At 32.0% G+C, this 24,541-nt stretch overlaps 1 protein-coding gene across 9 annotated transcripts in view; it reads left to right on the plus strand.

The window, feature by feature from the left end:
• LOC148619234 (unconventional myosin-XV-like) overlaps nucleotides 1-24,541 on the plus strand; it is an 89,627-nt gene that overhangs the window by 61,347 nt on the left and 3,739 nt on the right. For 3 of the 9 annotated variants that reach the window (XM_088578905.1, XM_088578904.1, XM_088578906.1), the window contains 30 exons: nucleotides 1,899-2,028; nucleotides 2,617-2,720; nucleotides 4,827-4,844; nucleotides 5,758-6,537; nucleotides 6,782-6,938; nucleotides 7,419-7,645; nucleotides 8,110-8,245; nucleotides 8,411-8,532; nucleotides 9,272-9,387; nucleotides 9,565-9,655; nucleotides 10,221-10,271; nucleotides 10,630-10,744; nucleotides 10,921-11,024; nucleotides 12,117-12,182; nucleotides 13,543-13,593; nucleotides 14,635-14,741; nucleotides 15,852-15,955; nucleotides 16,830-16,882; nucleotides 17,143-17,205; nucleotides 18,124-18,196; nucleotides 18,801-18,877; nucleotides 19,115-19,197; nucleotides 19,485-19,710; nucleotides 20,224-20,304; nucleotides 21,100-21,190; nucleotides 21,399-21,577; nucleotides 21,921-21,989; nucleotides 22,925-22,989; nucleotides 23,871-24,010; nucleotides 24,337-24,386. In XM_088578905.1, the coding sequence (XP_088435031.1) occupies nucleotides 1,899-2,028; nucleotides 2,617-2,720; nucleotides 4,827-4,844; nucleotides 5,758-6,537; nucleotides 6,782-6,938; nucleotides 7,419-7,645; nucleotides 8,110-8,245; nucleotides 8,411-8,532; nucleotides 9,272-9,387; nucleotides 9,565-9,655; nucleotides 10,221-10,271; nucleotides 10,630-10,744; nucleotides 10,921-11,024; nucleotides 12,117-12,182; nucleotides 13,543-13,593; nucleotides 14,635-14,741; nucleotides 15,852-15,955; nucleotides 16,830-16,882; nucleotides 17,143-17,205; nucleotides 18,124-18,196; nucleotides 18,801-18,877; nucleotides 19,115-19,197; nucleotides 19,485-19,710; nucleotides 20,224-20,304; nucleotides 21,100-21,190; nucleotides 21,399-21,577; nucleotides 21,921-21,989; nucleotides 22,925-22,989; nucleotides 23,871-24,010; nucleotides 24,337-24,386 (3,729 nt within the window). Of the gene's footprint in view, nucleotides 1-1,898; nucleotides 2,029-2,616; nucleotides 2,721-4,826; nucleotides 4,845-5,757; nucleotides 6,538-6,781; nucleotides 6,939-7,418; nucleotides 7,646-8,109; nucleotides 8,246-8,410; nucleotides 8,533-9,271; nucleotides 9,388-9,564; nucleotides 9,656-10,220; nucleotides 10,272-10,629; nucleotides 10,745-10,920; nucleotides 11,025-12,116; nucleotides 12,183-13,542; nucleotides 13,594-14,634; nucleotides 14,742-15,289; nucleotides 15,340-15,851; nucleotides 15,956-16,829; nucleotides 16,883-17,142; nucleotides 17,206-18,123; nucleotides 18,197-18,800; nucleotides 18,878-19,114; nucleotides 19,198-19,484; nucleotides 19,711-20,223; nucleotides 20,305-21,099; nucleotides 21,191-21,398; nucleotides 21,578-21,920; nucleotides 21,990-22,924; nucleotides 22,990-23,870; nucleotides 24,011-24,336; nucleotides 24,387-24,541 lie in introns of all 9 variants that reach the window. The other 6 variants (XM_088578908.1, XM_088578912.1, XM_088578909.1 and 3 more) reach the window with 6 other exon arrangements.

Consider the following 24,541-nt stretch of genomic DNA (forward strand, 5'->3'; position numbering starts at 1 on the left):
TTCATCACTGATGCGTTTTGTGATCTTTTGACCACCAAAAGTACCTCTGGTAGTATGTTGTATGACAAATCTGCCATCATTCAGATGAAATAAAGCTTTTGGCTCAAGGCACACATTGGGTGTAACAAAATAACTGTGGATTGGCGTGTACATCTCAACTTTGTTCAAACATCTTTTTGATGCAGTGTAGTTATTTCGGATTCTGAATGGATTAAAGTTTTTTCTGCAAGTGGTTGTTTGCAATTCAACATTTTTTTGTAATTACAAACTTTTGTAGGATATTGTTGCTAGAATGATTAAGGTTTTTCTAGGGATTATTGTGTGTTTAATAGTGTGTAGATAATTGATTATAAAATATTGGATTAAAAACAATGAAGGACAGAACAGTGGTAAGTTTTGAAAGTGGACATCAATTTTCAAAGTAAAATTTGAGAGTAAAATTCAGATTTCATTTTTATAGTTGATAGGTTTATTTTTGTAAATGTGCTCAGTATAAAGATATTATCTGATAATTTTCAACCATTCCAGACTTATTTTTGTATTATCCAAAGATACAGAAAATCTGTATTTATGTCAAACTGCTGAAAGTCAAACCCGATTTTTAATAAGTATGACAACTGCCATAAATTAAAAGAAGGGCTGTGGTTAAATATAATCGTGACACTTAATCATAGATCATTAGAAATGTGAAAATCCTCCACTATAAATAAGCATTTTGTAGGACTTTTAGCTATTTCATCTACCTTTTTCACTGGTCAAAAATAATTATATGAAGTTTTATACACTTGTCAAAATAGTTATAGAAAGTTTTAATTTCTGAACAAACTATGATAAATTGTCTCATTTGAATCATTTTATAATGGTTCCTGATTTGTATCACCACTTTACAATTGTCATCCAAATAGAATATTTTTATGTGTTTAGACTTTAATTATCACTCCAGATGTTGGAAGTCTTTAAACATTTATGTCTCATTTATGAAATAAAAAAAGAAATTGAAATATATTCTGTTTGCTTTTTGAAAGTAAGTGTGATACCTCATTTAATGTTTAATTTTTTTCAACAGATTTATCTCAGAAATTTTAGAGAAATTATAAAATTAGTGTAGTTTAAGTAGTATAACTACAATGTATTACGAAGTATAGTGAATGCCTTGGAGTTGTCATGTGGTATTTTGTGGGATAGATTGATTTGGGATATGCTATAAATCTTGACATTTGACATAACTTAATACTCCTGTTCATTCATCTTTCAATACACATCAAAGAGATCCATGCTTTTGAACACTCCCTGACCCTTAGGCCTCTGTGTCCTACCATCCTTTCTATGTGATTTTGTCCTTCAGCTGTGGTATTTGACAATGATGACATGAAAATTTTGCAAATATGGGTCAAAGGTTAAGGTCATCTGGGTCATTTGTCAACTTAGGTGGATAAGATGTTATGATATTTAAATGTTTGTTAAGTAATTTGTTTCTAATGCAACATTTTTCTTCAATAAAGTCATTATGTTTTCACAATATAAAACTGTTGCAATAGAATATTGATAAAAGGACAATTATTTTGATATTTGCTTACAGTTTAAAAAAAGTTTTTTTATTCAGTCATTCTCTTTATTTAAAAAAAAATGGTTTATTGTTGTTTCAAGATTTTTGGAGTTCATATGACAATCAGTTTAGTCAATGAGTGTTAAAGAGATTAAACTCAAACAGAAAAATACCAAAGTACCCTCCCCCCAAAAAAACAAAACAAAACAAAACAAAAAAAATCACCTCATAAATTTTTTTTTCAGTATTCTACATGAAATAATCCAGCATTCTTTTGAATTCAGAAAGTATCCTATTCTTAGTAAAGAAAAATCAGTAACATAACTTTAAGAATTTTATGCTATATTTTCAGGCCCAACCCCAGGTACCTACCTCCCTACCACTGTTTGTGAATGGTAATGTAGGGGGCATGGCAGGTGTAGGTGGTGTAGCAGGTGTCCAGTTACCAACCAGTCCTGGACAGAGCCCTCAAGTTCCTCAAGGTAAGTTCACAACCAGTCTAGCATTGTCATCCTAATACTTGGTGGACATGTTGGGAAAAAAAGTAGAACCATGTACTTTAATTCCATGGTGTCAATTTTTGTGATATGATGTGATTGCTTTGCTGTAATTGAGTTTAAGGATTGTATAGATTTCAGTAAAACATCAGGTTTCAATCTAAAAAAATATTTTGTCTGGAATTCATGATTTTACCAACACATCCAAAACCTCTAAAACTGGAGTCCCACTTGGACCACATGAGTGATTACTGTGTTCGTAGTTAACTTTCATTCATTATAGCTTCACTGAGACTGCAGTTATTTCATTCCTTTATTTGTTGAGAGGTCAGTGGATATGTGGTTCAGTCAAGCAATTTGCAAAGGTCAAAGTGCAAAAGAATACCAACAAGGGACGAGATGCATGTTACAGTAAATAAAAACAAAGAAAAACAATAATGCTGGTTGGACATAGTCCCTTATGTACCTATATATCTGGAAAATTTGCAGCAGAAAAATATTTATTTCAATATCACAATCATTTACCTTTAATACTAGGAATAAACATACTTTATTTGGTGTATTATTTTACAGATATGTCAACATTACTCCAGTTACAGCAACAGATAGCAGCTCAACAATTAGCACAACAACAAGCTCAGCAACAGGCCTTACTCCAGGCTTACATGAATCAAATGGTAAGCTCTCTCATTACCTTGGCTGATCAACCTTATTCTTTATACTCAAAACATTGAGTCTGGATTTTGACCTTGATTAGGTACCACTGCATTTGTTACTGTAGAAATATAATTGTTTCATGGGTTATCAGTTTTCATGGTTTTTGTGGGCTTGGCAAACCATGAAAACTGAAACTCATCAAAATGGAAATTCCCCATTTTTATTGTATGCTAGAGTAATCAAATCAATGAATTTGAGAATCTACAAACTGTCGTTTTTTCCCCTAAACCAGGAAAATTGGTTTCCACAAGTAAAAGTACTTTCACTTTGGAAGACAATTCTGTATCTTCATTGGATTGTAGGTATTTTCAAGGCAGCTTGGTGGTCTGTTTTCTTTTGCATAGGTAACAGTTAACTCAGAATTTATAGCTTGGTTGTCAGAATTGGCATCTTTTAAACAAAATGAGATTTAAATCATTGTGATGTAAGATGAATGATTATACTACTTTGGTTAAATTTAACCAAGTTTTCCAGGTAGATTCTCTGTCTCTTGTGCTGTATGTATTTGTAAAACCATTACAAATATCCTGGATTTACAGTATATAATACCCTCTACACAATGAATGGTGGTTTATTGGAATCGCCTTGTCTGTTCGTCATGCAGTCCGTCCATCTAAATTTCATCGCAATTATCTAGGCCCACTTTGGATGAATTTATTTCAAATTTAGTATGTGGCTTTAGGTAGATTGGACATATGTTGTAGGCAATTTTGGTTCCTGTCTGATATCAACTTCCTGTACTAGTGGGCTAAACTATGCAACTTCATGTTATTCCCTCTAAATATGACAGCGGTTTTCTGAAACCTTTCCTGAAAGTGTTTTTGACAAATCAGCTGATATTTAAATAGCTTATACCTATGACTGACAGAGGGAGGTCTTATGATTTCTAAAGATCAATTGGGTATTGCTACTTCTTCTCCCCCCAAAAAATACAAGACTTGTAGACCTTTTTGTGGTAAGTCGATGAGCATGCTCAATCTACACTTCAGCTAGATAGGGCTTGGGTATAACTAAAGAATTTCCCTTCCAGAGGTGTACCAGTTTATTGAACATACTTCATGCATGCTCATCAACTATCCCTCAGCTAGCATAAAAGGGTCTATTAAACTGAAATTTAGCAAATGCTTGATCATAGATACAATTCAGTTCTTTGTCAAACAATCATTTTACACTGATTACATGAATTTCAACACTAATGTTTTATGTGATGAGAAATTTTGATGTTGCCCTTTTAGGAAAAGTTTTACAAAACAAGTCTTCAGAATGTGAAGGAGGTATTGTATTTAGCAAAGTTGTGTAGAATAGATGTAAAGATTTTTGAGAATACCATTTTGTATTTATAAGGTTTTGCTTTATCAATATGAAGCTGTTCCTGTAAACCATTCGTTTGTTAATAATGTGTTAATGATTGATACATAATTCATTAAAAGGCTAAATGAGGCCGAGGATAGTATGCTACGCGGGCGTTGCATTTACTTTGAATAATTTATTGTGCAAATCACGCAAAGCAGATTTATCTTCTTTTGGGAACTTTTTTGTGGCATTTCTTTTAAATGTGGAGAATTGTAATGAATTATGACCTTAGATAGGAAATTGATACCTTTGCTGAATGTGAGAGGACTGCACAATGCTTTTCACAGCAAAATATTTTAATAATGTACCTAAACCTTGGATATAAGAAAAGTGGTTAAATATGATGATTGCCACAGAGCTAACTTTGTTTTTAGCTTAATGTGTGTTTTTTTTTTGCTGTGTTCTAGCTATGAAATGGCAGTATTAAGTTATTCACATGTATTTTAATTGACATTGTATTTAGAAACACTTCATTCTCAAGAGTCAAGGGAAACCACAGTTACTTTTCATGGTTACCAGTTTTGAATGAAAATATTTGTATTCAAACTTACAAACTTGATTTGTCATATTGCCATTAACATCATGAATTCGAGTTGTTGAAACAATGGATACCGCAGTACAAGATAAATGATAGTTATATTTATATTATCCCACATCTCTCTCTTATTTAAAATGATTTATTCTGGATATTATAAATCAAAATTGTTTCACAGGCTGCTAGCAATCCACAGGTAGATTATAAACTTATAGCTTATTTTCACTAATTACTAGGACATTGCATGTAACACCCAAACTGCTTGTTAATATGTAGAATCCTGTGATAGAAGTCTCCACAACTGTTCACTGTTATTCTTTTAATTCTTTTTTTGTCTAGATGTAAATCAGTTTATTATTTAAAAATTATCACTTAGTTTTTTTTATTTACTACATTGTATTTAAAAAAAAAAAACTGTTTAATATTTTTGGGGATTTCTTTTTTGTCTCTATCAAATACTTTTTTCCTTTAAAAAGTACATAAGTAAAAGCCAATTAACTGTTGCTGTTTGGTCAACATTTCAGAGTTTGTAGTTGATTAAAAAAAAACATTTTGGGGACCATTCATCATAACACTGTGAGCTTATTGCAGAAAGAACTTACCTCATTTTTAAAAATTTTTTTGGTTAGATCGAGACATTGTCTATTTGGACAATAACTTACCCATATAACATTGCACATCTAAGTCAATCATGCTACACATTACTAATCGATTTCTCTTTCAAAGACATCACCAGTGTAGATTTTGGTTGATTCAAAATTGATTTGTTGGTCTAAGTAATGACAAAGAGCTAGAAGGGAATAGTTGACTGGTTAAAGGATTTATATTTATTGCTAATGTACCCTGCTATATCATTTTTATATATATATCCTTATTTTAGTTTATTATTTTTTTAAAAGTGACATGTCTATAAAGATAACATTAAAAATATAATGCCGACTTGATGATTTTAATCTTTCCTTAAAACTTCTTGAAATTCAAAGGTCTTTTTAAATGTTTTTTTTTTTTTTTTTTTTTAAATCAACCAAATCTTGATCTATAAAACTATAAATATTTTTATGTATGAGCTATAAATGTCCAGCATTAAAATTGTGATGTCAACATTTCAGGCCCAGGCACAAGCACAAGCTCAGGCTCAGGCTCAGGCTCAAGCTCAGATGCAAGCTCGTTACCAACAGCAACAACAGCAGCAACAGTTACTCCAATCAGCACAACAGCAACTCTTACAGCAACAGATGATTGGACAACAAAATTTCGTTAGCCCCAGCTCGAGTATGAACTCAGTGGGTGTATCACCATTCACACAACAACAAGTTAATGGGGCACCTGCTAATGCTGTCAGTGGTATTACAGTACAGCAAGAAAGTTCTGGAGGGCAGCCAAAAAAGGTGTACAAAATTAAATCACAGTTTGAAGGTAGATCAGAACATAAAAGCTTTGGACTTCAAAACAATGTATCTAATGAACAAAATAAAGGAGTAACTATTCAGATGGAATCCCAGCAGAATGAGCATCATGATCGAATGCCTGCTGCACCTCCTCCTCCTCCACCACTACAGTTTCAGGACAAAGATTTGATCAGTCCAAGGATGCAGGTCAAGGCTGTGCCACCTCCGCCTCCTCCCCCACCCCCTCCCTCCATGCCAAGAGAGGATAACTTTAACAGGGAGAAGGGAACATTCTCATTCACAGACAAAAAGGGAAGAGCAAGAACTGTCAGGATAGGTAGAGTTGTATGGCCACCTCCCGCCAATGATGGACCTAAAGAGAAACGTGAGGTTGGACGTTTGGAAATTGATGAACATGTGGAACAAAAATTGAATGAGAAAATGGGTGGTAAGAAACAATGGAAGAAACAAGAGGAACCACCTCAAGTTGAACATAAAAAGGTATATAATTATTACATTATCTTGTGATTTTATTCATCAAAGAAGAATTATATAATGTGTCTGTACAATTTGATTTCAATGGTAGGGTAAGTGAAAACAAAATTTTACAACAATTTTTATATGTAATGTGGGGGGGGGGAAAGAGGACAAGTTTTCCATTTTTAAGGTTGTTGTCTTATGGAAGTTTTCCCCTTGTCTCTGTAAAGATTAAATTATTTGAAAAATAATGAATGTGAAATTACAGGAGAGTACCAGCAGAACCAAATCCTTAACAGAGACCGTACACCTTGCTACCCTCCAGTTATTGGAGGATAAGTTAGGAGGTAAAAAAGAGACCCATTCAGATGAAGTACAAACTGACGAACCTCCTCCTCTACCTCCACCAAGACAAGAAATTGTTGGTAAGTGGAAGATATTTTGTCTGTCTGTCTTGCTGCATCTATTGTTCTATGAAGATGGGGACACGTAGTTGTGATAATCAGAACTTTAAAAGATTTTGGTCTGACCAGATATTATGAGGCTTTGATTAAGTTCACTTTCATTGTTTTTTTTTTCATAGTCAAAACAAACATACTTTCAAAGCTTGCTTATATGAGAAGGTAATGGTTATTTTTTGCAAGTTTTATAACTTTATTACGCAACAATTACTGTGTTATCTTAAAATTCATGCAGGAACTAATGCTTATGTATCTTTCATGTTTTTTGTAAGAACATATTACTCTTAAAGAAAAAAAAAACATTTACAAAAATACTTTGTGATGTGAGGTTCTGTAAGTATTGAATTACAAGGGAAATAGAACTTTTTTTTTCATTCTCATGACCAGGATATTCTAAACCTGTGAAAAATATTTATAAGAAAAAGGTATGTTTTATTTTCATAGTGAGAGAACTGCCTCCACCACCCCTGCCAATAACCCCACCACCACAAATATCACATGCTAAGCATGAAGAAGAGATTGTGGAAAGAAAAGTTGTGGAACCAGTCCAAGAGAGGACTATAATAGATTATACTACTGTAGAGAAGATCAGAACTCCCCTGTATCCTCAAAGCAAAGAAAGATTTATGTCATATCAGAACACACCATGGACACTCAATGCTAGGAAAGAGGTATGCATGTTTATATGATTTTGAATTATGTGTTGAGGGATAGAGTTATTTGTATTCAGCGTATTGATAATGCTCCACCATGCTCTTGTGATTGATGTGCTGACAGGGATATACCAGGCTTTATATAACACCTATTCTGGGTCTGTGTTCAAAGTTCAAACATTTACTTCCTAATTATTTGTGTCATTTCTGAGTGAATGATCTTAAATCTTTCATGTTTCAGACCCTCTACAATACATATGATTTACATATACTATCTGTCCCTATAAAGATAAATATGAATATATGCTTGGTTGTAGGAAGGTTAAACAATTTTGACCAGTTTTGTTGTAGTAATAAAATCTAATGAAAAGTAAATAAATGTTGTTTTTTTTTATGTAGCTAGCAAATTGTTTTTTTTAACTTATGGGATGAGGTATTATAATATTTCACTTAAGTGTAGACCCATGTACTATATGTTGTAGATATTCCATCCGAGAGAGAGATTAGAGAACCCAACAGCACAGAGTCTGATCTTTGACCAAATTGTACAAGATGTGTATAACCCAGGGTGTATGAGAATTAGTAAAGATGACAGAATCAAAATGAGGGGCATGCTGGGTTAGTAGTTTGTTTGTCTGTAAACAAATTGTATAAATGCAATTCATGTACAATACAGTTTTGATAAAATGGTAACGTTAAATTTTCCTTGGATATTTTTCTTGTCTGACGAAGTATTGCATATTGTTTAAAAAAACTGATAATAATGAAATTTAACTTTTTCAGAGAATTATGGAATTAATGATAGAAACTATCTCTCAGGACCACACAATAACCAAGTGAAGAAAATCATTATAGACACGGCTAAAGACTGGCCATCATATTTCTGTAGAATGTTCCCTGTTGCTGTAAGTAACTAGGCTTAATATATTGTATCGCAGGAAATCTTCGTGAGATTCTAACTTTTGCTGTGTTCATGAGGTTTGGGATATCACAAATATAAAAGCTCATTATATATAACTCCTCTTGTTTTACAAATAATTTTCATTCCATTAAATCTTAAGATGTAAAAAATGAAGACTGAAAATTTAATGACCCTTTTCATAGACAATATCACAAAATTTGGCACCTGTGGAAAATACCCGCTATATGGTAGTTGGTTTCTGAAATTATCTCATCAGTCAGTCAAATCCTTAGTCCACATACCATGTTAGCCCAACTGTTCTCAGTGGATATTAATGAAAACTTGATAGATAGGTAAGACAACATGGCGGAAGCCAAATATTGTCTAATACCTGCAAAACCTTGTTAGCACAACTCCTCATAAACTGCTTATATTTGATGACATTATTGGAAGGTTGGGCATCATATTTAGATAGCTATACATGTAGACTGATGTTATTTCATCAGGTCACTGCTAGGGATAACATGTAACCTTATTAATGGTTTAACATTATTCTATGTACACTAGAAGTGGGTTATATTAGTTTTGTGAGTTTACTAAAAATAGTTAACTTAAATACTGTGGTCAAATGATTGCGCTCTAGGTGTCCTTTCTTCAAATCCTGACTGGTATTATTGTGAAATTTGTTGAGTGGAATGAGGGCATTATAGTATGTTGTAACAAAACTATTTTATTGTGTACAGGGAGAAGGAGAAAATGCAGAGGTGAAATATGTTGGTGTAAGCCATTCAGGAATAAGATTCCTCAGACGAGAAAGGTCACTAGTTGAGGATAACTTTGAAGTCCTGGATTTCTTCAAGTAAGTTTTCAGTTCAGGGCAATTGTAGTAATGTGGTAGCTTTATAATCTTTTTTATTGTCTTTTAATGGCAACAAAATTTAGAGGTATATAGGCATTTGGTCTGTAAGTCTGTCTGTTCATCTTTCTATTCAGTAAGCTTTATTTGGAAGTAAATAGTATTTTTTTTTATCTCCAGATTTGAAGATGTAATAGATGTACAGATACACAATAGGAATGTTGTACAAATCAACTTTAAAGACAGATCTGTTGTCTTCCATACAAATAGGGTAAGTGGTATAATATTTTGGCATAGTCTAATTCATATTGGGGAAAATATGGCAGCTTGGAAATACAAATGCAATGATAAAGCTCTTGTCCTTTGCAAAATCTGAAGTTACTAACTAGTTGTTTTAACAATATAGAGTTGACAGAAAAGAGCTTAAGGAGGTAGACCTATGATAAGGCACATAACTCTTGAAATCACTGATATGTTTGTATCATACTCAATTTCACAAAAGCCTTTTAAGCTTTCCTTTGAAACAGAATAAAATCAGTCCATGTTACTTTGATGCTTACATGAGATTGATGTGAAATGGTGAATACAAACGTTCCAATGATTTGTAGAGTTGTGTCCCTTACCCTAGCTCTACCTCCTTAAATAATCCTTGGCAAATTATGGTCCATAATTAGTAAACACATATCTTGTATCTAGACATTGTGAACATGTAGCTTTGATATCAGTGTCCTTAATTTACATAGAAGAGACTTGTATTTTTCTATAGACACAATTATGTCTGTAGTTGAGTAAGATTTTTTACAAAACTTAGAAGTTCACATGTTTTATGATTTTAGTCAAGGCAGATGAAAGAGCTCATTGATATGTACCTTACTGAAACTGATAGGGTAAGTATATTTGATCATTCTACTGTTTGTTTCTTTTTCTCATTCTGTTTTAGTTCAAATTTCTTCAGTATTAAAATGTCAACAGGTTTCTTCTTATCATTCACAGATTGAAATAAAGACCACATGTTGTTTTTTTTTTATGTATAGATTTCAAGATTTCTCTAGTGATTTGCTTTTAAAAAGAAAAACAAAAACAAAAAAAAAAACATCACAGGACATGGCTACATCCATCACACTTGGCCTATTCACCAAAGCGAAGATAACTTTAGTATTACAATAAATTAATGGAGAATTATTTGCTTATTTTTTTTTATTAGCTTGTGTAATGCATTTTTAAGTATTCACATTTAATTTCCAGGTTCACAAGTATGTAGTAGCTTCCAAGGACTACATAACTAGGGAGTCAACACTTCTTAGCTTCAGAAAAGGAGATGTGATTAAAATCCTTGATGCGGAGATGCCTTTAGAAAGAGGTTAGGGAAAAATAAATGTGTAGTGCAATCTGGGCATATATTGTTCTTCTGTCTGTAGGTCTGTCTTCTAGCTTGCTTTCAATGATTCCTTGTTAAAATAAACATAAAATATATAAAAAAATTCCCAAAACTGTTTTGCCCATATTCATCGGTTTTTATACATTGTATTTTTATAGGATGGTTATATGGATCTCTGAATGGAGTCCTTGGTTATTTCCCTGAGGAATATTGCAAACCACTTGCAAGACATGAAGTTGAAAGGTCACCCAGCAATGTCAAGGTATTATTACATATATATATATACATTTTTGTTAAGGCATGTGTTAGTGTATATCTCTCACTTATTATACTGTATATATCCATATAAGTATTTAACATTCTCTTTCAGTGATACTAAGAAAAAGCTATGAAGGCATTTCTTGTAAGAGAGATTAAAACCATTTCCCCTGTCAAATTGTTTATGTCTGAGATTTTCCAGTTGATGACCTTTTAAATGAATTGTATTGGTCAATAGCCAGAAAACATAACATGGTTTGAAAGATAATTTCTCAATTGTAAGTTCACCTATACATGTAAAAAATAAGCATCATGTGAAATGTAAAGTAAATTTCACTTTAACCTGATAAAAAATTAACTCAGTTGTGTGAAAATCACATGAAACCTACATAAATATCTTTTCTGTGTAGGCTAGACTTTTCTGACATTTCTGTTGATTAATGGGTTACATGAATTATATGATGTTGGATCTCAGTCATCTCCCTTTCCTTTTCTACACTTTGCCTTGGTATTAGAAACTGTAGTGTTACCTCTGTGACTTAATACAATATTTTATATTTACATAAATATCACCATAATTCTATAATTGAATCTTAAATCTAGTAATTCTGTGAATCATTAGTTGTGTGATGTGGAACAGGTAGGTAAATTTTCATGTATCAGGTTACAGAGGTTCTATATATATGAAGTAAAGATCCATGTAAGAATCAGGCAAGTTGTATAGTGACAGGGGTACATTGAAAATATTGCAAAACTTTTTTTTTATTCTATGCACCTTAGTTACAATCCCTATATAAATTGTAGCACTGGAATGTTTTTCACAATTCCTCCCATTTTTATTTCCTAAGAAGTAGTAAATGGTCTTTCCTCACCATACTATCTCAGCATTATTTTTTTGTATAAATAGTGTTTACTAGATGTATGGAATTCAATTCTGTAATAAAAAACAGTTCCACCAAACATCATTTAAGGTACATTACCCCCTGCCTGATTCATACATGGGCTTGTACTTAATGTTTTACTTTAATCTAAAGTATTATTATCTGATGAATGTAAATTTTGTATATAATCATTTTGAACCCATTTTTGAAAACAGGGAGTTGAAAATGGAACCACTGAGGAGGTACCAGTATTAAAAGTACCATTTTTTTACCCTTTTCCGGTAAATGTTTTAATCTATCTGTAGCTATAACAGTCTCATTGTGTGATTCACAGTCATTTTGTTGTCATAAAGAAACACATTGCAAAATGATAGTCATTATCTGCTTTTATCTTAGACTGTGTTTTGTAGAACTTAGAAGTTGTTTTAGTATATTCGTTAAAACCAATCTTTTATTGCATGGCAGTGAATTGTAGATTTTGTAGGCAATTTTCTTTATGGCTGCCTTTTCAAGATTACATCACAGTCCAACTGTCCATCCACACTACATATAACTCAAAACTACATGAAGGAATTGACAAGGAAGGTTTAGCACAATATAAAGCCTGTTTTAACCTACCTTTCATTTTTTGAAATGTCTGTACCAAGTCAGGACCATTGCAGTGTTTTCTGTACCAAGTCAGGCCCATTGCTGTGGTTTCTGTACCAAATCAGGACCATTGCTGTGTTTTCTGTACCAAGTCAGGACCATTGCTGTGTTTTCTGTACCAAGTCGGAACCATTGCTGTGGTTTCTGTACCAAGTCAAGACCATTGCTGTGGTTTCTGTACCAAGTCAGGACCATTGCTGTGTTTTCTGTACCAAGTCAGGACCATTGCTGTGTTTTCTGTACCAAGTCGGAACCATTGCTGTGGTTTCTGTACCAAGTCAAGACCATTGCTGTGGTTTCTGTACCAAGTCAGGACCATTGCTGTGTTTTCTGTACCAAGTCGGGACCATTGCTGTGGTTTCTGTACCAAGTCAGGACCATTGCTGTGGTTTCTGTACCAAGTCAGGACCATTACTGTGTTTCTGTACCAAGTCAGGACCATTGCTGTGGTATCTGTACCAAGTCAGGACCATTGCTGTGGTTTTCCAACTTTCTGGTTTTTGCCCTGATATTGCGAGTTGTTATATAGACTTTCCTTTTGACTATTGCCTAGATTTGATCAATAATGTTGTTATTACCATTCATGGCAGATTTGGCTTTTGCTTTATTAGCTTCTAAAGACAGATGATGCTTTAAATGTCAGGGTCATAGCAGTTTTCATGATTTACTAACTATAATTAATACTGTAGGTTTTTTACTGCTAGCCGGCTGTTTGTATTTAAAGCTACATAGTGATTCATTGTGGTGTTGATGACTTGATATCTGTTTTAGTGATTTTTACTTATTCAAAACTTAATAAAACACTGAAGCCTTTCAGTGTTCTATAGACAGATTTTGTTTGATATTTTGTTTATATTATTAGAAATAGAATAAATTTAGCTAAATTGACTGCTACTTGTACATCTTTAGGTTTGATAATAACAAAAATATATGGATTTTTTTCCCTCTGCATTTTGTGAATGTGACCTGTAAAGATGCTGATTTTTATTGTAGGCCCATATGACAGAACATGTTGTACAGAGAATTATACGATCTCCAAGCAGGGTAGGTATTAACAAAATATTGAGTTACTTTTACCATTGACCTCCAAGCAGGGTAGTTATTAGCAAAATATCGAGTAACTTTTACCATTGACAAAATTGTCTTTGTTTTTGTCACTTCATAGTTTGTTGATGAGGTCTTATACAAAGGCTGATTTAAGTACTAACAGTCCCTTGTATTATCAGAATGTTAATTTGTGTTATGACTGGTCATATATTAATATATGGTTTGTGACTGGTCAAGTGTTATTGAATGGTTAGTGACTGGTCATTTGTTAATAGATCGTTTGTGACTGGTCAAGTGTTATTGAATGGTTAGTGACTGGTCATTTGTTAATAGATCGTTTGTGACTGGTCAAGTGTTATTGAATGGTTAGTGACTGGTCATTTGTTAATAGATCGTTTGTGACTGGTCAAGTGTTAATGAATGGTTAGTGACTGGTCATGTGTTAATATATGGTAAGTGACTGGTAATGAAATCATAATATAATTTTTTAGCCATTGACCATCTTGCTCTAATATTTTTCATAAGATATCAACCTCTGATACACTTATAGATTACTAGATGTTACAATAATCAGTCCCAAAAGTTAATAGGTATCAAAACTTAATTTGAGATATTGATCTTTCGGAGAAAATACCTTTTTATATCAGTTTTATAATTAACTGGTTCAGGTTGACTGATGCAAAGAAATATAATATAATAAAATTTAAATTGATGTAGCAAAAATGATTCAGTACCAGAAACCACTGGGTTGATACTACTAGTATGTTTGTTTGTTTTTTTTTTATTGGTTGCTTGTTTGATGTATTGTATAAGCATGTTACATTTGTGTGAAAAAAAGCTTGGAAAAAGACAATAAATAGTGAGGGAGGAAGTATGTCTTTTGAATTTCATGGTCTACAGGTAAAATGAAAGCCAGTTAAATGGGGCGTTCACTTGTTCTTTAGTCCATAAAATTTTTGATAAACTAATATTTTACAAATGATAGAAAAAAAAAAGATTTGGGTGTAAAACTGTTTTAAAAGTAAATTGTGTTTACAGGATGGTCGTGACAACATCAGTGAAACAAGTCAAGGGACAGCTATACAGGATGGGAAGTTTTCTATGATGGAATATTCACTAATGAATTTCAAGGAATCTATGGAAAAGTAAGAATTATTTCAGTATTTAAACATCTATGATTAGAAAATATATTCTGTGTTCCAGAAACTTTGGTTTAAACTTTTCACTAATTATGAACTTGTTTTTGATTAATATGAACCTGATTGAAGTCATTGTACATTGGAATATTATCAACATTGATAGAAATAAACGGTTCTGATATTTCCTGCTCCTTGTTTAAAAACAACTGTTGCCTATTCAAGCCTTGGTTATATAAGGATGAGATCTACCTCTGAGGAGTCAGCATTTAGTGTGCCAAAGGGCAGATCTCAAAACATGAGACTGCAATCTAAATATGGTAGAATTATTCCTGAAATACTTGGCATGCACTCAGAAAGTAATGGGTAACAATTCTTCATATAACATTGCAATTTCTTTGATTGTCAATTTTGAAATTCTTCATTTAATGTCATATCTCCCAAGTAAATTGGTTGTGGTTTGACCATAAAAAGCCATAAAAATATGTACCCCATGATAAAGTTATACTTTCTTTATTACATCTTATGGTATGTTAAATCATTAATGCCTGTTACAGAAAAAGGAGACAAAATAACTCGAGTGGTTTTCACAATATGTATAGACAAGGTAACGATACCACTGCATGTCTTATATTGTTGTATGTTGTTATATGGTATTATGTTGTATCCCTTTGTTATGCTGTAAGAAAGCATCAGAATCTGATCATCACTTGACCTTGATGCAGATGTTTTGATGGCTTGGCTAAATTCTTCTTGACATTGTATATAAATAACTGATCAGTCAATCCCTGTATGGCCTTGTAGAACCATTTATACAGATGTAATTTTGCTTCCCATTATATGAAAACTGACTTTCTAAATTCTAATTTTGCAGTTTAAATAAATCACCTTGAACTTCAGATTCTGATGTGTTCTGCTATTATCTGCATGACATGTTTATTTATACCAGTTCAGTTTATCTATTTATAGTTAGCTTGAATATTTTTCTAGTTCTTTTGGCTTGCATTGAATTCAATTTTTACTAAAATTGAACATCTTCTAAACCATCATGAAATATTTGAGCTAACTTAATGCATGATATTATTATGTTATGTTGTCAAGGTAACTGCCAATTTTTAGGTATGAAGTAAGGAAAGGTACTGATGGATCATTATATGGATCTGTTAAAAAGATTGAAAGTATAAAACTAAACAACATGGAACGTGAGCAACGGAAACGAAGAGGTGAAGGTCATATTTATACCATTTGGTCTATTTAATAATCTTACTATGAAGTTTGTTGATAACATGGATTAATGTACTACTAAAAACTATCAAATCAGTTTTGGACAACTGTTTTACGGAATCCCTGTCAATTTTTCATATGGCTTATAATTTTATTTTCAAAATGAACCATTGTGACCCTTTTATTCAATTGTTATCTGCCTGTCCTTTATACAGTCAGAGTTTACATTAAAAAAAACCCAAAACATGGAAATAAATTTGACTTTTAAAGAGTTAAGGTCCTATTTACATCCAACAACATATCAGAACAATGAATACATATAACTTAGTTAAAGGTGACTAATTTATTTGTTTTTACTTTGTGAGTCATGTTTAAGTTCAATAAACTAAGTTTTTTTTACTTATTAGTGCTTTGAACATGTATTTTGTAAGATTTGATGGAGGGATATTGCTTTTCATCCTTCATTTATTGCTTTGTGTAAGCATTGAATATTTTAACTGACTGATATGATGAAATTAAAATTTGGAGAAAGATATATAAGTTTCATTTGTTTTTTACATGAATGTTTAAAAGTCTATAGCAAAGATACATGAACCTCCTTGATATATAGTGATAATATAGTGTATGGTGTATCACAGAAATATATTACACCTTTTACAGAATCTGTTGTGAAGTTGTCAGATGTCATTGGTAAAATATGCTTTGATATTAAATCAATGAAAAGGGAATTTTGCAACTTAAAGACTATTTACGAAAGTAATTTATTTTCAAAATGCTATAAAGAAAAGTAAGTTTGGGTCTAACTTACTTCCTCATTATTACTTCATTGTTCGTTAATCATGCCTCTGTGAGTATAATGTTGTCTTGTTTTAGGATCTGGTGATTGGTCATGGAAAGAGCAGGCAGAGATGGTAAAGTGGACCAGGGTAAGTTATGCTATATCTATTGCTTAAAACGCCTATCTTTAAACATTGTAGTAGTTCAAATGGACTGCTAGTGGTTTCACTGAGGATCCAGATGTAGCCAGATGACCATTGATATTCTGTAATTTACCAGATCCCTATGATAAGATATCAATTAGATTCTTGTACATGTAAAAGTGTAACTTCCTTTGAGATAAATGTAAAATTGTAGAAAATGATGATAAGGTTTACCAAGGGACATAATGGTTCTACCATATTCACAGCAAACTCCAAATGGTGTATTACCAAAATGGAAAGACAAACTTGTACCCATGCGACATGGAACGGTACTACTGCATTGCTCGTATTAGAATCATGTCTAGTGGCATTAACAAATTAACTTATGCACTTCGTATTTCATAAATCTAGAATTTGTTTGGATTTAATACCCAATAATGTGACATGAAGGCTATGCCAAGATCAATCTGTACATTTTCCCTGTTAAAACAAACCATGTTTCTGGCCAGTGGACATGATAGACTTGCTTATGCTTTAGTCTGAATCATTATGTCGGCTTTAGTTTCCAGTGATATAATTAGGAGTTATGTTGGTTTATTGACGCTACCTACTAACCAATAGTCCTCAGTTTTAGTTTCCTTTATATTATCTATCTTCGTTGATCAATTTTATTTCAGTAAGGTTGATATTGGTTTAAGATTGTAACAGATTTTTATGTAGCAAAATAAAAATATCGTAATGATGTTTACAGTTGTGACAACCTTTATACTCCTTATCTTATTGTGTATGTAGTCTGTCTGTCTGTCAATCAGTTCATCCATAGTAAACTGGTTTTTACATTCAGTTTTTTGGAATCTGGTGTACTATTGTTTTTTACGTTTGTCAATAAAGTTGCAATAGGGACATTCATTCAACATTCCTTGTGAACACATCACAATTGACATTCTTTAATTTGTGCACATGCTTCACATCTGATGATTATAACAAAGAAATATGAACTTGATCATTCTTTACTTTTGTTACAGATGAAGCTAATTATATATATCAAAGCTTACTAATGAATTTATATTTATGCAACTTTAAACATTAATAGCACACAATGCTTGTGCAACACACTTTATAAAAAAAAAAACCACAGAATTTTTTGCTGGATTGTATCAATGGTATTCCGATTTTACTTACCCAGAATCTTCATTAATTGAATATGACAAGTAAAGAAAATTCAATTTTTACATTTTTTATTTCAGTCTCCAATCCAGACATCTTTGTTAAAACTGACCTCAAATGAGCTCAACAGACTAGCTTTAGAATGTTTCCTAAGTAAGTATATTAAAATTGTAGTAGAAATCATCAGGAATCGATGTCTTCTGTAATTTCCCATCCAATTGGCAATAATTCCTGCCCAAATTATTGTTAAACTGATTCACAACATTTTTTGTACATTCAATGGTTTACTTTGAACATTCAGTTAGTGGTCAGGTGTAGTGCAGCAGGTAATTCTCGAGCAATACCAATAACTTTTGTTGGTACTTCATGCAGTACCTAAAATTCTTGTCAAAAAATTTTTAAAAACAAGGTATTTACTTAGTAACTAATTAAGACAAGTTCAAAGATATGTGTTTGTTCCCCCTGCCAAACTAATCAAGATTTTTAGTGCTACACCACTGGTGCTTGTTTCTAGGGAATCTAAGATAAAGAGCATTCTATCGGATAGTAATGGTAAAATTTATTATGTTATTGTCACTCACAACACAGCAGAAATCACATACTCCATTAAACAATTTAGACACATAGTTTATTAATGGACTACCATTCTGTTTCAACAAATGCACTTGAGACTACTGGTACATGTACTATTATGACACTTTGGTCATGTTGAGTCATGGAGTATACACCTTTCTGTAGCTTTCTTGTATTGTTTCAGGTCTAATGATGTTTATGGATGACTATCCAATGAAGGCAGGAATGGATGAAACTGACTGTGCTCTAAAAATATTGAAGGTTTGTTAACTTTGCATTTCTCAATTTGTACATTTGTCATTGAGAATTAAAAATATTTTAAGTTTACTGCTAATAGGAACTTTTATATACAGACAAACATGGTTGGTATTGTTCTTCTTCTGACCAATATTGTACATATACTTTGATCTGTCAAAGGTACTGTTTCTTCAAAGATTTTTTAAATGTCAGAAATGTCATATAATATTTATATATTTACATTTACCTCATCCTTTTCAGAATTGTCATAAGTATCCTGAATTACGAGATGAAGTGTACTGTCAGTTGTGTAAACAAACAACAAGCAACAGAAGCATGAAACCGTAAGTTCTTATTAATCTGAAACTTACTCCATCTTTTTCATACTTGATAGTTTCTGGCATTTATAATTAGTTGAATTGCGAAGATCATGGGAAAAGCATGAACAGATACAAAACATCCAGTGTCCTGTAAAATTTTCATAACAGTATGTAGGTAGTTTTTTAAAGTGGTCAGAAGATACATGCATCAATACCTTTTTTTTTCGTAAGACTTGATAAATTGTAAAGAAATGTCATTTGACACCAGAATTTATGTTGTTAATAATTGACCAAACATATTTTTTTTTCAGAAAAAGTTGCATTATGGGATGGAGATTATTTTCTATTGTGGCATGTTATTGTGACTGTTCAGAAATGTTGAGGCCATATTTGTTTAAATACTTAGAGACAACAGCATCCGATACGTCACGAACATTCAGTGGTGCTGCATCTATTTGTTTACAAAACCTTAGAAAAACATTCAAATTTGGTGGAAGGAAAAATGTTCCACTCAGAGAGGAAATCAGTGCTTTAGCTGTACGTATTCAAATACAATGCTATTATTTCAGCCTTTATTTCTGAAATAGAATTTGTAGTCCTCTGCACTCCTTGACCAGGGGTGTCCACATTTCCATTGTATTTTTTTACCTTGATACACATACTAAATATTTTTAAGTGACTTTCACCTGAATTTAGGAAATGATTTTGTGATGGAGTTCAAGTGAAATTATGTGAACTGACCCTATGCATGAATTGAACATAAAATGTTACTGCCTGTATAATGGTCAGTTACATTAGATAGGTAAGACTTCCCTTTCACTCAATAAAGTTCAAGGGGGAAAACAAAAAAGTTATTTATATGTTTGATAGAGAATTTTTTTCATAAATACATGTAAATATCTATAAAACTCATAGACTTTTCACTATATATATAATCATTCAGTAACTATCAAAAAAAATGAAATGATAAATAATTAAGTAGTAATGTTAAAAATTAAAAAAAAATGAAAATTACAGCCTTTGATTAACTAAAATTTTCTTGTTTTGTAGAATGGTAGAATATCAAAGAGATTCCATTTTATCTACAGTGGATCAGAGAAGGAAGGAGTGGTTCATATCAAACCTTGTTCTGTAAGTATACCATGATTACTATACACCAACTCTGTAAATGATGACTATAGCATAAACTGTACATTTTTTATTTCATAATTATTTTATACTTACAGTGGTATACACTTTTGATTTACTGGTACACACTTATGACTTTGTGGCACACACTTATGACTTAGGGGTACAAGTTTGACTTATGATTTTACAGATTTTGATTGGTAGCAATTTTATGCTACCCATTTGTGTTGAAATACAACGAAAATAATGAACCCGTAATGGAAGTGAGAGGTTTTGTGTGCTTTAAAACCTTGTTTAACAAATCTTTCATTTTGAAATGCTTGTACCATGTCAGGGCCATTGCAGTGTTTCCAACTTTCCAGTTTTTACCCTGATAATGTTATTTGTTATACAGGCTTTCCTTTTGACTACTGCCTAGATTTTATCAGTTTGGTAATTTTGTGATAATCCTTCATTTAGTGGTAAACATTTATGGCTTAGTGGTGTACACTGGTGAGGGAAGTGGGGGGATGGTGCGGTCACATTCCCCTTTGAAAACCAACAAGCCTCTATTAAAGTTGTCATTTTGCCCAAGATCCCTGACCTTTTAAGTTAGCATTCCCCTTTCATAAATCCTGTGTTGGGGCCTGCAGTACAAGTACAAATATAAACATTAACAATTATATTACTAACAAAAGTCAGGTACTTTCATACATGTATCATAAACCTTTATAATAAAGATGTCAATGCTTAGCTCTGACTTGACTTGGTGATTTTTACAGATTTCTAATCTTATGTTTATCAATACATGATTTGTAGGTTGTAAGAGACCTCATTGAAGATGTATGTAGCAGATTAGATATTTTAGATCCAGTAGAGATGGAAGAATATACCTTATTTATTAGAACAAGTATGTATCATTAAAGAAATTTATGGAGTGTTTATTGTAAAACTATCAGTTCAAAAGTTTATTATTGTGTCACGATTCACTATTGTTACACAAAATCAGTGCATTTTCTATAATTGAAATGTATATAGTTAGAAAAACATGTTTTTACTACACAAAAATGAAAGCTAAAACTTGCACATTTGTACATGCTTGTATTATTTCATTGTAGAGGATGAAGGAAATCATATTCACTTCAGCAGATTACGTCCAACTGAATATATACTGGATGTCACCTCTGAGTTTGACAGGAACAAGAGAGATTTCTCACTAGTCTTCCAAAGAACTGTCTGGTTCTTCCCATTCCGCCAGACTGACAACACTCTATATAATGACCTCATGTTTTTCCAAGTATGTACTGTTAAGTATAGAACTGTTCAATATGTGTATAGGTCTACAATCTTTAAAGTCTTTTTCAGATTTTTCTGATCTGATGTAACTTAAGATGATATGACCTAGCATTTTCAATTCTTTAATCGAGAGTTAACACACTTACATAGTCATTGAAGGGTAATTGGTTTTAATGTCAACTAATTTTGTTTTGTTGAAACTCTTAAATTGGTTTTTATTAGCATTGTTTTATTATTAGTCATTTTCTTATTTTTATTTGTCAATGCATATTAACATAATCAGCTATAGCTTTTGATATCATCTAGTTACCTCCCTTTATTTAATAATCAACTTTTTATTGCAGTGCCTACCAGACTACATGGATGATTTATTACTTGTAATGAAGGATGGTCGACTCTCTAATCAAGATGAGGTAATCATTATAGGCTTTTATAAGGCAAAGTAAAAATTTACTAAATCATTGAAAAAACTATGACCCATTCTCTGTAAGCATCAAAACATCTGGTATATGAATGGAAGGGTCTCAGATTTCCATGAGTTATTATGGCAACATTATTTGAAATCAAATGTTGTTTTTGGAAGTTGTTAACCAACCTTGACCAAATATGGGCATATAAGATAAGTTGTGATTCCAAATATTTGAAATGTAAACATTCTTACAGGTTAGGAGGAGTGCCTCTGTCATAATTCATTTTTGGGTTTTTCATCCTTCAGGATCAAAATACCTTATGTCACTGGTCTATCACTGGAATTTCCCTACTATTTCTGAACACTACACAAAAATATAGCCCAAATGTAATTCCTTTTATATCATTCAATACCTACTACAGTGATTTTAACCAAGTAAAATTGGCAGGAAAATTCAAATTGATTTAAGTGTCTAGATTTTGAAAATCTTGTGTGAAGGAAATTATTTTCTAAAGCTGATATTCATTTTATTTCTGTACAATTGTTCTGTAGGATAAGTACTCTGTTACATATAGCTTTTGAATGTAAATGCACATTAACTTTAGGATAGATTTAAAATTGCGGAAAAAGGTGAAATGGAACAAAAATTTGTAAATGTGTATAAAGTTGGATCAGTAGTATAGATTGACTTTCAGATTATACATATTCAAAAAGGACAGTTCTTAATAGTATTTTAAATGCAGTGTATTGTCACAATTTTATTTAGCATCATATAATCTTTGAAATTTTGTTCATGTTACAATTTTCACAAGAATCAAAAGCCATCAGTGGTATCAGTACTTTGATTCAACTCTTTTTTTTGGGGGGGTTGGGGGGGGGAGATGGTGAGCTGTAATTATTATTTATATGATTTAATTTGTATGTTATTGCTTTCTCTAGAATGATGTAGCATTCCTCGGATCATTATTGTACAGAGCTTTTGAACGAAGTGGAATGCCATCAGAGTAAGTTCAAGTGCTATTATAAAGCAACATTGAATGTTAGGTCTGGATTTTCTTTAGAATTTTGATAAAAGAATGACAAGTGTCATTTGTCCCATGATTAAATCATTTATTTAGCTATTTAGGTTGTTTTTATAAACAGCAAAGCCTTAATGATGAACATTATTGCTTTGTAGCAGTATATTTTCTGGCAGTAGTTTTAGAAAGACTTACCTAACAAATTAGTAAAGGAAACTAGCAACAATATTAAGTAGCTGTCTGTAAGAATCATGCAAAATCTGAAAAATGTGATACACACCAAAAAAGGCTACATATTTTTATTTTTGTAATTAAGTTGTTTTATGGGTCTATACTATGAAATGTGTAATTATTCATTCAAATCTGCCTGCTCTTAGGAGATAATCAATATTGAAAATCCAGTAGATTCTATTGTATTTGAGTGTCATTTACAGAGTTGTCTCCCTTAATTTTGAAATCTACAGTGCATTCTATATAATTTTTATCTCCTAAGAGCATGGGTTATATGAAAAACCACATGTTTTTTCTGTTTACTATGACATTTAAAACAAAATATCAAAAATAAAAATATGTAGGCTTTTTACCCATGAATCACATTTTGCATGATCCTTAGCTGGAGTGCTACTTAAGTTTTATAGTATAGCAATATACAACAATGTAGTTTCTCCATGGAAAACAAAATTAAGTTAGTGTGTAGTCTGCTGAGATATCCCCATACTGTAGTAGATACAATATGGTTTCAAAATCATGACATCATCAACACATTTTAAATAAGCATCTGCTATACTATAAAAGGGTTGTTGTTATTACCATAGGTAAACTCATAATTTTTGTATTGCATTATTATTTTCATTTTGCTATTTTAGGAAAGATCTGACCTACTTATTACCTAGTGCTGTTAGGAAGATGTCTGATTACAATTCACAGAGATGGCTAAAACGCATCCATCATCACTCATCTGATGTCATGAGAAGAAATTCTTATGACTGCAAGGCAAAGTTCGTTGGTAAGTAATGGTTCTAAAATAATTGATTTTCTCTCATTCCAAAATTTTAAACACCAGACATTTTTCATTTTTTCTACAGATTTCATGGGGGAGACTGATCATGCTTTAGCGTAATCTTGAATTTAATGATTTCATCTCTTTCTGGCAAAAAATTTAAATTTGAAAATGATTGCTTAAGCTTGCATATTGAAAATTTAATTTTTACTACCTTGAGTAGCAAGGCAACCATTAAAGGAGAATCTGTGTGTGAATAAATGGAATGATATGCAGTTTCATAGAATCAAATTTTGACATAATAATGGTGGGTTGTATTGTTTGTGTTTTAGATATAATGTCAAGATGGCCTCTATTTGGATCCACATTCTTTGTCATAAAGGTAAGATACTTTAATAATGTTTTAATATATTAAGGGTAATGACTAATTTGTTCAGAAATCAGTTTTTATGTTAAGTTTGATGTAACATTAAATAAAACATTAATTTCATGAGATTAAGGTGTCAAGTTCAATTAGTTATTACAGTTAACATAAAA

The sequence above is a fragment of the Perna viridis genome, chromosome 4 (genome assembly GCF_037379345.1).
Source record: "Perna viridis isolate PV_CMFRI_1.1 ecotype Kerala chromosome 4, ASM3737934v1, whole genome shotgun sequence".
Taxonomy (NCBI): domain Eukaryota; kingdom Metazoa; phylum Mollusca; class Bivalvia; order Mytilida; family Mytilidae; genus Perna; species Perna viridis.